The 13,287-nt window shown below is 39.9% G+C and overlaps 1 protein-coding gene across 1 annotated transcript in view; it reads right to left on the reverse strand.

The window, feature by feature from the left end:
* Positions 1 to 8,962: 8,962 nt before the first annotated feature.
* The window catches only part of LOC115225681 (chitin deacetylase 7-like), a 15,049-nt gene continuing 10,724 nt past the window's right edge, over positions 8,963 to 13,287 (reverse strand). Inside the window, exon 2 of the mRNA XM_029796601.2 lies at positions 8,963 to 10,311. Coding sequence (XP_029652461.1) covers positions 9,346 to 10,311 — 966 coding nt within the window. The 3' untranslated portion in view covers positions 8,963 to 9,345. The remainder of the gene's footprint in view (positions 10,312 to 13,287) is intronic.

Raw genomic sequence — 13,287 nt, forward strand, 5'->3', positions numbered from 1 at the left:
CAAATCAAATTGGAACCTGGTGCAGCCCCATCCCTGGCTTACCAGTTTTCAGGCAAACCGTCCAGCCATTGCCAGCATGGAAAGTGGACGTTAAATGATGATGATGAAATATGGGGTGTCGATGTAATTGATTATTCTCCTTCCCCCAAATTTCAGGCCTTTTGCCTTTAATAGAAAGGATTATTATTAAGGTGGCGAGCTGGCAGAATCATTGGTATGCCAGATGAAATGCTGAGTGGTATTTCGTCTGTCTTTACATTCTGAGTTCAAATTCTGCTGAGATTGACTTTGCCTTTTATCCTTTTGGGTCAATAAATTAGGTACCAGTCAAATACTGGGGTCACTGCAATCAACAAGCCTCACCCCATCTCTTCCTAAAATTTCAGGCCTTGTGCTTATAGTAGAAAGGATTATTATTATTATTATTATTATTATTAAGGCAGTGAGTTGGCTGAATTGTTAGCATGCTGGGCAAAATGCTTAGTGGCATTTTGTCCAACTTTACACTCAGTTCAAATTCTGCTGTATCCAACTTTGCCTTTCATCCCTTCAGAGCTTGATAAAATAAGTAATCGACTAACCCCCTACCTTGAACTTGCTGGCCTTGTGCCAAAATTTGAAATTTTTATTATTGTTAAAGGATTATTATTATCTGTGCGTTAGTGAAAGTGGAGGTATTGTTTTCAGTCGCACTTGTTTCTTTGTCCATGGACAAAATATTTCACGAAGTGCTGGATGGATTCAGATGAAACTTTCTGGGATGTTTGTCCTCGTGACTGATATGAACTGATTAAATTTTGGGATCAATCTGGTTCTGGACTAGGATTCTGGATTATTCTTATTGTTTTTTACTTGCGTTTTGAGAGCGGTCGGGTCCAGTTTTAGTATTCTCATTTGTGAGAGTAGTTGAGTTTATTTCAGATCTTCTCATTTTAAAAGACATCTCTGGCTAATCGTTGAGAGTACGTTGGTGTTGCCTTGGTGGAGGTTTGCACTCTCTGAGTGCTCTTATTATTATTAAAGCAGTGAGCTGGCAGAAACATAAGTGCACCAGGTGAAATGTTTAGCAGTATTTTGTGTCTTCATGTTCTGGGTTCAAATTCTGCTGAGGTCGACTTTGCCTTTCATGCTTCTGTGGTTGATCAATTAAGTACCAGTGTAACACTGGGGGTTGATGTAATCGACTAGTTCCCTCTCCCAAAATTTCAGGTCTTGTACCTTGAGTAGAAAGGATAATTATTGTTACTAAGGCAGTGAGCTGGCAGAGTTGTTAGCATGCTGGGCAAAATGCCTTGTAGCATTTCATCTGTCATTACGTTTTGAGTTCAAATTCTGCTGAGGCTGACTTTGCTTTTCATCTCTTTCAGGATTGATAAAATGAGTACCCGTAGAGCACAGGTTGGTGTAATCAACTTACCCTCACCCCGGAAATTGCTAGCCTTGTGGCAAAATTTTAAGCCATTATTATTATTATCATTATTGAGCCTGGCTTGCCAGCTCTCAGTCAAACCATCCAACCCATGTCAGAACAGAAAGTGGATATTAAATGATGACGACGAGTATGATTATTATTATTTTTTTTGTTTTGTTACTATAAATTTGAGGGAGGGATATTAAGAGATTTTTGGCCTGCTACTTTGAGCAGATTTTGCTATTATGTATCATTGAAGGCATTTCAGTAATGGTCATCACATCAAGCATCAAGTAGATGTAGCAGTTTTATCAAAAGTCTCTCCCTCCCTCATTTTAAACTTAGTTTGGTTTGAGCAAGATGTGCTTGTTACTTCTAGCAGGTTAAATAATTGCATAGATGTTCTCTCATTGGCTTATCTGGCAGTAAGTAGGAGCCACAATGTAATACAATTCACTTGTACCTATGGTTGAGATGAGTTGCTTTATGTATCTTAGGAGAGAGTAAATGAAAGTAATCTTTACTTGGTAGTTAGAAGCATAACAAGTTTTTTTATGTTCTCATATATTTGATTTGGAACATTTTCTATCATAATTCAATAATTATACATAGTATATAACAATATATATTTAGTCATTCTGCCTCGTCAAGAAGCAGATTTAACATTTCATCAAAAAGGAAAGTGCAAACCTCCGCCAAGGCAATACCAATGTCCTCTCAACGATTAACTGGAGTTGACTTTTAAAATGAGAATATCTGAAATAAACTCAACTACTCTCACAAACGAGAATACTAAAAATGAACGCGACCGCTCTCAAAACTTAAGTAAAAGAACAGGAAGAATAATCCAGAATCCTAGTCCAGAACCAGATTGATCCCAAAATTTAATCAGTTCATGTCAGTCACAAGGCCAAACATCCCAGAAAGTTTCATCTGAATCCATCTGGCAGTTCTTGAAATATTTTGTCCATGGACAAACAAACAAACACGACTGAAAACAATACCTCCAAGTGATACTAAGAGGAAATAAGACTGGAAGTTGACTTTGTTGTAAATGTGGTTTTCACAAGAACCTAGGTCACTTCCTTTCCAATTTCCTGTAATAAAGTTAGTGCATCCATTTTTCAGTAACCTTTTAGAGATGTTGGGGTCAGTGAATCAACATAATATTCACAACTTGTAGAGTTCTTATTGCCTATAACAAACTACTGTATCTGATTTTAGTCTATATCTGTAACATGTTAGGCTGTTATTTATCTCAAGCCATTCTGTGACCAATTTTGTTTCACATGTGCCCATCAAGCCTTTTTCTTTTAGACACAGATTATCTAGGATTCTAGGTTAACGTAATCTAATGTCTCCATTTTTATTTTTTAAAGAATGTTGAGATATGAAGGAAATTTTCCTGCTATTTTAAACAAGTCAAGTGACTGCACAAAAGCTTGCTCATTGTTAAATTGAATAATTGCACTTTATATCGTCTTGATAAAAGTAGAGCACAGCTTTAGTAATAATATAACACATGTCCATTGTTAAGTTAACATGATCATGGTAACAAGATTATCTTATTTAAGTTTATGTAAAAACAAACGAAAATGAATCACATACATTTAGTCAATGTCCCAACCCTTGTCTAAGTCTGTTTACCTCAGGACTGGTATGATCTATTGTGGGTACAAGAACTTGTTGGAAATAATTATGCAGAGAACAGAATTAGGTCTCAGACAAAATATCTGCATTTTTAGTTATGGACCCTTTTGTACTATATTCAAATCCTGCCAATGGCAACTTGATCTCTCATCCTTCCGGAGTCAATGAAACAAACCTCCTGTCAAGTCCCCATGTCTAGGTAGGAGGTTTAGTGTGTGTGTGTGTGTGTGTTTTGGAAAGGTGGCTTTATGCCTGGTGACTAGTATATGGGGTGGTATGGGTAGATGTAATATCCCTATATATCATCAAAAATGTGAATGGAATCAAAGACTAATTTTTAAAAAAAATCAGCTTATTGAACCATAGAGCTTTAATTCATCGCCATCATTGTTTTCCATGGACTGGACAGTTTGATAGGATCTGATGTGCTGCAGGGCTGTGCCAAGCTTCAGTGTCAGCTTTGGGTTGTTTTCTGTAGCTGGTTGCTCCTCCCAATGTCAACCATCTTACGGTGTGTACTGGATGCTTTTCGCACTCTAATGGCACTAGTTGCATAAAAACAATGGAAAAGGGGAAAAATCCTCATGACTAGGTAGGGGGATGAGTGGGTGGCAGGAGGTGGCTTTATGCCACGTGCTAGGCGGTGAAGATGATAGAGGGACAAGGACAAGTGTCCTACTATAGAGGAGATGCATGACTACCCCACATTATATAATAGCAAGCAGTATAAGATGGAAAGAAGAAGGTAGCGATAGGGTTCCAGAGCAAACTCTCAAGATACAAGTGGCTAAGCATAAGATAGGATTATGCTCAATATATCAGAGAGTGGGGAAGGAGAGGGTGAATAGCTTTATGGGAGAGTAACAAATACACTTTGACTGTGGCCATGCTGGATGACCCGCCTTTTTTAGTTGAGCAAATCGACCCCAGGACTTATTCTTTGTAAGCCTAGTACTTATTCCATCGGTCTCTTTTGCCGAACTGCTAAGTCATGGGGACATAAACACACCAGCATCGGTTGTCAAGCGATATTGGGGGGACAAACATACACACACACACACACACACACACACACACATATATATATACATATATATGACAGGCTTCTTTCAGTTTCCGTCTACCAAATCCACTCACAAGGCTTTGATTGGCCCGAGGCTATAGTAGAAGACACTTGCCCAAGGTGCCACGTAGTGGGACTGAACCTGGAACCATGTGGTTGGTAAGCAAGCTACTTACCACACAGCCACTCCTACGTCTATAAAACAGAATATAATTATTAATGAAATTTTATTTCATTAATTAAATGTGATAATATTTCATTATTAATTTTAAATTGATGTTATTAATGTCAACTAAAGGAATTTCAAAATGAGCCTAGGCTTCTCTATTTGGATATTTGAAAAGTGGAATAAATTCTCTTGTCAGGAGAAAGAGCCTTAAAATGTTAAAATTGCTCTCTGTCTCCAGGTGTAACCATTGATTTATAATTCCAACACAAACAATTACTCGTTTCTTTTTGTCCTATCATTTACTTTATTCTGAAAATTGGATAAATTACTTTTTGATTCAAAACTAATATTGACTTCTTTTTGTTTCAATTAAGAAACATACAGGGTGATCCAAAAGTAGGTTTAAAGTTATCACATACATACTTTAAATTTCTTTTAAAATATTTTATTATATTTAAATTTCTATCTTACAAACTGAAAAGGGAGCTTGACAAAATTAGCTAAATTAGCATAGAATAATGATTTCATACTTTTTTCATAATTAAGATCTAGACTGTTAATATATGAATACGAAAGAGATAGTTGAATTACTGTAAACCTACTTTTGGTCCACCCTGTATATGTTTTATAGTGAAACATTTTATATACTCTCTTTGAATCTGCAAATTTCACTTTGTTTAAAACACACACACACACACATGCATGCACGCACGTGCACACACATGCACCTTTTATTTTTTTTCTGTCTTTTACTAGTTTCACTCATTTGATTGCGGCTATGATGGAGTACTGGCTTGAAGGGTTTAGTTGAACAAATCAACCCCTCTATTTATTTTTTTAAAAGACTGGTACTTATTCTATTGATTTCTATTTGTTGAAACACTAAGTTATGGGCTTGTAAAGAAACCAATACAGACTGTCAATAGGTAGTGGGGAAAAACACAAACACAGACATCCACATAAGCTTAAAGATCCTGCGAATGGACAGAGATTTAGGGACATGCTACTTGAAGCCTTTGACGAAGTAGAAGGGGATAGAGTATCACATGGGGTAGAAGGCAACTGGACGTTTCTAAAGGACAACTTGCTGAGAGCCACTGACCAGATCTGTGGCTGGTGCAAAGTCCCCTCTTGTCCCAAGGTAACGTGGTGGTGGAATAGTGTTATAGACAGGGCTATTAGAGAAAAGAGACAGACTTGGAAGGACTGGAAGAATGGTGGTAGCAGGGAATTGTATCAGACTGCCAAAAGGGAAGCTAGGAGACAGGTCTATCTAGCCAGAGGGGAAGCAGATAAGAAAAAATTTGCCAATGTTCTGCACCGTGCGGACCAAAGACTGGAGGTGTTTCGCGTTGCAAGACAGTGTGTGAGAGAGAATTGTGATGTGGTAGGAGAGAAGTGTGTTCGGATGGAAGATGGTTCACTTGCGCTAAATGAGGGTGCAAAGAGAGAGGGTTGGAGACGCCACTATGAAAGGTTGCTGAATAAAGAAAATGAATAGGATAAAGAGAGTCTGCCGAATGTTGACCCAACAGAGGGACCAGCTATCCGAGTTGACAGTTTCTTGGTAGTTAAAGCAATTAGAAGCATGAAGACAGGGAAAGCCCCAGGCCCATCAGGAATCACTGCAGAGATGCTCAAAATATCTGGTAGTGTCGGCTATAGCCTAGTCACCCGTATAGTTAATCAGGTGATACACGAAGGAGTCATACCCAATGACTGGTGTAGCAGCATAATAGTCAACTGCTACAAAGGTAAAGGTGATGCCCTAGATACAAATAATTACAGAGGTATCAAGCTGTTGGATCAGGTGATGAAGGTTACAGAGAGGGTCATAAGCCAACTAATTAGAGAGAGAGTTAGTTTAGATGAGATGCAGTTTGGGTTCATGCCAGGGAAAAGTACCACTGATGCTATATTCCTGGTAAGGCAGCTGCAGGAAAAATACCTAGCCAAAGATAAGCCCCTGTACCTGACTTTTGTTGATATGGAGAAAGCCTTCGACAGGGTCCCCCGATCCCTTATCTGGTGGTCAATGAGGAAACTAGGGATAGATGAATGGTTAGTGAGAGCTGTGCGAGCCATGTACAGGGACGCTGCTAGTAAGGTGAGGGTTGGCAACGAGTACAGTGAAGAATTCCGGGTAGAGGTAGGGGTCCACCAAGGCTCAGTCCTCAGCCCCCTCCTATTTATCATAGTCCTCCAGGCAATAACGGAGGAATTCAAGACAGGATGCCCTTGGGAGCTCCTCTATGCTGATGACCTTGCGCTAATTGCTGAGTCACTATCAGAACTGGAGGAGAAGTTTCAGGTGTGGAAGCAAGGATTAGAATCGAAGGGCCTTAGAGTCAATCTAGCTAAAACCAAAGTACTAATAAGTAGGAAGGTAGACAAATCACAAACGCCTTCAGGTAGATGGCCCTGCTCGATCTGTAGAAAAGGTGTAGGTAGAAACTCTATAAGATGCACCAAGTGTAAGCTATGGACACATAAGAGGTGCAGCAATGTCAAAGGAAGGCTAACTAGGAAGATGATTTTTGTATGTGGCAGATGCTCAGGAACAATAAACACTGAAAATGCTCTGAGACCAACTTCTGTCACTTTCCAGGGAGAAAAACTAGAAATAGTTGATAGCTTCCGTTACCTAGGTGACCAAGTCAGCAGCGGGGGCGGGTGTGCTGAAAGTGTAACTGCTAGAGTAAGAATAGCTTGGGCAAAGTTCAGAGAGCTCTTACCTCTGCTGGTGACAAAAGGCCTCTCGCTCAGAGTAAAAGGCAGACTGTATGACGCGTGTGTACGAACAGCCATGTTACATGGCAGTGAAACATGGGCCGTGACTGCTGAGGATATGCGTAAGCTCGCAAGAAATGAAGCCAGTATGCTCCGATGGATGTGTAATGTCAGTATTCATACTCGACAGAGTGTAAGTACCTTGAGAGAAAAGCTGGACCTAAGAAGCATCAGATGTGGTGTGCAAGAGAGACGTTTGCGCTGGTATGGTCATGTGGCGAGAATGGATGAAGATAGTTGTGTGAAAAAGTTCCACACCCTAGCGGTTGAGGGAACCTGTGGAACAGGTAGACCCAGGAAAACATGGGACGAGGTGGTGAAGCACGACCTTCGAACTTTAGGTCTCACTGAGGAAATGACTAGAGAGCGAGACCTCTGGAAGTATGCTGTGCGTGAGAAGACCCGGCAGGACAAGTGAGACCATAACCCGTGGCCTTCTACATGGGATGTAGCCAGCCCACTTATGCATACCTTCCCTTCTTGGGACACAAAACTCTACTTGTGAAGACCTGTTGAGGCAAGTGAGAATCAGAATTAGAATCGAAATCGATCAATGGAAATTGCAGCTGAGTTACCAGTGCCGGTGGCACGTAAGAGAACCATCCGTTCGTGGCCGTTGCCAGCGCCGCCCCGACTGGCCTCGTGCCGGTGGCGCGTAAAAAGCACCATCCGTTCGTGGCCGTTGCCAGCGCCGCCCCGACTGGCCTCGTGCCGGTGGCACGTAAAAAGCACCATCCGTTCGTGGCCGTTGCCAGCCTCGCCTGGTCCCCGTGCCGGTGGCACATAAAAAGCACCATCCGATCGTGGCCGTTTGCCAGACTCGTCTGGCACCTGTGCCGGTGGCACGTAAAAAGCACCCACTACACTCATGGAGTGGTTGGCGTAGAAACATTGCCAGATCAAACTGGGCCTGGTGCAGCCTTCTGGCTTCCCAGACCCCAGTTGAACCGTCCAACCCATGCTAGCATGGAAAGCGGACGCTAAACGATGATGATGATGATACATACATACATACATACAAGGTGCCATGCAGTAGGACTGAACCCAAAACCATGTGGTTGGGAAGCTGGTTTCTTACAATGCAGCCAAACTCGTAAATACATACACACCGACAGACAGACAGACACACGCGCGGGCACGCCCCACCCCACTCACACACACGCACACACACACACACACACACACACACACACACACACACACACACACACACACACACACATTTATATATTTACAACCGTAGATTAAACTATGTATATAATGAATCTAAATAGCTTGGAAATTAAAATTAGGACACAGAAATTAGCATAATCCCAGTGTGATGGTTGACTTGTAAACTAAAACATCTGTAATAATAGTCCAAGATACATATGGAAATTAGATGGTCTCGGTTGGAACGTTTTATAGGCGTGTTTAATGAGGCTTAGCCTAGGCTGTACAACAGTAGCACCACCAAACTAATTATGTTTCTGTCTCTTTCATGCCCAAATTTTTTGGGGAGGGGGCCAGTCATTTAGATCGATCCCAGTACGCAACTGGTACTTAATTTACCAACTACGAAAGGATGAAAGGTAAAGTCGACCTCGGCAGAATTTGAACTCAGAACATTAAGACAGGTGAAATACCTATTTCTTTACTACCCACAAGGGGCTAAACACAGAGAGGACAAACAAGGACAGACAAACGGATTAAGTCGATTATATCGACCCCAGTGCGTTACTGGTACTTATTTAATCGACCCCGAAAGGAGAAAAGCAAAGTCGACCTCGACGGAATTTGAACTCAAAACGTAGCGGCAGACAAAATACGGCTACGCATTCCGCCCAGCGTGCTAACGTTTCTGCCAGCTCAGATTCAGTTGCTTTGTGAAGAGTTCTCTCCCCTTAATTCTATTTAATGCCTGACTATCTCCCCTACATCTCAATAACACAATATGGGCATAAAACACTGCAGTAAAACAACGTTCTTCTATAATAATAACTTTCAAAATATATTTTCAACACTTTTTCACTGAACATTTATGATAAATTTATATTTTAATAATATTGCGACATATAAGATGAACTAAATAGTTTCATGGTCTTTGATTTTTCATGACAGGTGTGACGTGACCTAAACAACGATATAATATATACTTATAAAAATCACCCATATGATTGAAATTATAAGCCTCTCTGTATTTAACAACCTTCAAGCGTTTTAGTTATAGTTCTTTCTGGTTCACACTATCTCGGTGGTTTGATTTTGTTAGATTTAGAAGTTTTATCTTGAAAACAGTATCCAAAACAAAGAAACCCAACCTATTACAAATTTAAACGAATTATTTCTTGCCGCAGAGTTACGCAGAAACCAAGGTCTGCGTTTAGTGGTATGTCTCGTTATTTGTTCTTCTTCAAAAAATCCAGGTGGATACGCTCTATTAATATTACTGTTCAGCTTTGTTTGATTATTCTTTCTGGCGTCAGAATTGCTGTCCTTATTCGGTCTATTAGAATACATCGCTTTAGTGGTAGTAGTACGCGGTTTGTAAGTCATTACACAGTAAATACCATCTTCGATATTCGGTTTGAAAAAGGGACATTGCCATGGCAAAAAGTCCATTATATTCATATTGGATGTAGGCGAACGCATCCATTCAAGAGCTTGGTGAATGTTGATGATAAAGACATCTTCCATAGCTACTAAACGATTTAAAAACTCATCCATTGCATCTAGATTGTCAGTCTTATCTAACCAAGGAGAATGAAGATTTAAATAATACGGAGCTCTGTTGGTCCGGTAGTTCCTCAGAAAATTCTTCCACAATATTTGAAACGCTTCGTCTTTGTTTCGTGGTTTGTTTTGGCAGAAATCTACATAGGCACAAGGCAAATGCTCTCTGTAGTCCATTAAGGTGACTACAGGAACTTCCCAGAAGCCAGGGTAAGACTTTTGTGGACACGGTTTAATGTTGCAACCAATAGCGAGGGGAGAATCCAGTGTAAATGGCCAAATTACTGGTGAATAAACATTCCTGGGAAAAGGATGAGTAAGGGTGGCATCATAAGTAAAATTATTCTTCCAAAGAATGGTAAACATCGTGTCGCCTGTTGGTTGCAGAAATGGACTTCGCCAACCTCGAATATGTTCAATTGGAATTTCTGCAAGATTTGCAAGGTTGTGACGTTGAGTTAATATTTCATTAGCTAACTCTTCTTCGCTAGCATTTTTCCACCATTCATGCGGTACCTGTAATTAGAGTAAAATGAAAAGGAAGTTAGTGGTGAATTATTTGATAACTGTTATATGTATATAAACGAAATGCTATAAACATTTGAAATACTACGTGTATTATAATTAAGCATATTAAAACTGGTGTAGTACACGTCAAAAACGACGGGATTTAGTTTCGCTTCCTTTTAGTATTTTTAATGTTTTTGCTTCAAGCTTTGCTCAGTTTTCATTTTGCTTCGTTTCAGTTATTATTCTTTTTGCCATTATTTACCCCGTTTTATTATTCTGACTAGTTCACATTTTAGACACTGTCTGTTTCTCGTCTCTCGCCCTCTCTTCCACTATATATATATATAATATACATGCATACATGCATGCGTGCATACATACATACATACATACATACATACATACATACATACATACATACATACATACATACATACATACATACATACAAACATACATACATATATATATATATATATATATATATATATATATATATATATATATATACATACATACATACATACATACATACATACATACATACATACATATGTGAGTTTGGAGGGATATATTATCTTGGTGGATACCACAATGACACTCACTTAAGTTCCAGTTTACGGCTAACCATATGATCAGCATTTAACGTCTGTAACTACTATTAGTTGTTAATCACAGTGAACTCTTCCGACGAGTAATTCTATGTTCGCTTCCCTGGACGGTAATATTGTCTGGAGTACATATTAGTAATAATTATATACATTATGGAGACTAGTTCATCCTCAAACTGTTTTACAATTTTATGTAACATATTACTATGACATACACGTTTTTCCACTGCACAGGCTGGCAGTTGCAGATGCAGCCTGGCACTATTAAACACACACATACACACACACACACACACACACACACACACACACACACAAGTTCTTTTGTTTTCTTACAATATTATTTTGCCTCTAGCTCTTCCACCTGCTAATGTCTCCTCCGCTTATCTCGATATTTATATACAATTTTCCCTTTTTCTCTCCATCCTACTCTCTCAGTCTTCCACCTTCTCAATTTAGTGTTCTATCATATCTACTCTCTTCCACGCCTCTCACCACAGCTCATTCTTCTTCCTGCCAATATGACGAAAAGAAGGAAACCAACAACCAATTAAAATCACACCTTCACTAGAAAGGAGAGAAAAAAGACGACACAAAAACAAAAACCTTGCGTTTTGGTAAAATCGTTAAGTGCGCCAATCCTGCCAAAATCAACTTCAAAAGATTAGAAAATATCAATTGCCCTCAAAGTGGTTCAAGGTAAAGAATCACTTGTGCTAGTTCAAAGACTGTGGAAACGAAATAAAATAGAAAGCTTGGAGCTAAGTCTTCAGTTGCGAAACTTTCAAGTGATTTTAAAGCCGTAGACTTAGATGAAGACCTGCTTAAGTCTGGAAAGCCATACAGTCTCAGTGAAATACAGCCATCCGGGTTCCTCTCATTACCTGACTCTCAATTCAGAATCACAGAGGGATAAAGGCTACATACAGAGATCTGTTCATCCACTAGATCAGGCTTTCGTCCCTTGTATAAGCAGGGCTGATCTACAGTAGATGAACAGATCTATTTAACCGGCTTAAGTACTTATGTGAAGAAGATTTTGAAATCCTTTAACCAGACACCCGTTCTAATGCTTACAACAGACTGGGTTCTGCTCAAGGAACACGTAAGCAAAGTGGTGGCGTAAAACCGGGCGATGTTTTAAGTGTATTTTATAAAAATAAGAACAATTTTCCCGACAGATTACCACTCTGTTTCCATCCACCAATTTTCACTTATAAGGCTTTGGTTGAAGACAGATTTACACCTAAGATGCTGCACGGGGGAATTGAACCCGAACCACATGAAATTGCATAGCTGCGAAGCAAACTTAACTGCATAATTATGATTGCATTCACTAATTGACAGTGAGAGGCAGAGTTTAGGAAAGAGTTGAGTGCTGGACTTGCCACATTTAATATTCGTCCCGAGTTCATGTTCCACAGAAGTAGACATTGTTCTGCGTACCTCTGAAGTATTGTAAAAAAATATACCTACTAGGGTTGATTCAATTGCTTGCACCTCTTCACTGAAATTGGTAGGCTTGTTTCAAAGCCAAGAATGAGTATGATTACTGCTAATTGCTTTGGTAAAGAGGGACGATTGGCAGAATCCCTAGAGTGTCAGACAAAAGCCCTGGGGTATTTTGTCCTTTGCGTTTTGTGTTCAAATCCAGCCGAGATCAACTTCACCTTTCATCCTTTCGGTGTCGATAAAATAAAGTACCAATCAAGTATTGGAGATCGAATCCACCTCCTCTCCCTCTCAAAATGGGATAATCTATGTCTAGTGGATTAAAAGAGGATTTCAGCCGGTCCAAAGGCCGAGTAAGTTGGGCTGTCCATTCTCATCATCAAGTTAGACTCCGCTATGCGCTTAAATTATAGAAGTGTCGTCCTTTCATAGGATCCTATGTTGACAAAGGCATATGTGAGAACGATAGGGTCAAGACTCCACCCCCTAGACACCGAAGGGCACAGCTGTGTGGAGGGCTAGATAGTCGCAATTGTTTTCCTCTATGTACTACACTTTTAAAGTGTCTCCACGGACGAAGAGACAATACAAAATGAAAACACAGGTATTTCATTACAGCAGACTCAGGAGGCCCACCGTCTGTTTTTGTTTTCAAGAAGTCAGTGTTGACTTGAACTTGAGATGTGTGTGTTTGTGTTTGTGTGTGTGTGTGTGTGTGTGTGTGTGTGTGTGTGTGTGTGTGTGTGTGTGCGTGCGTGTGCGCGCGTTCGTGCGAACCGCACAAAAATAGCTGCGTATCAAATTTTATATTGACAAACGCTTGTGCGACACGAGTACCACTCAAATTTGAAGCCTTTAAACTTGCATCAATTAAAAACATGCAAGATGTGCAGAGATAAACATTGTAAGATTGTCCTCC

The sequence above is a fragment of the Octopus sinensis genome, linkage group LG2, assembly GCF_006345805.1.
Source record: "Octopus sinensis linkage group LG2, ASM634580v1, whole genome shotgun sequence".
NCBI lineage: Eukaryota > Metazoa > Mollusca > Cephalopoda > Octopoda > Octopodidae > Octopus > Octopus sinensis.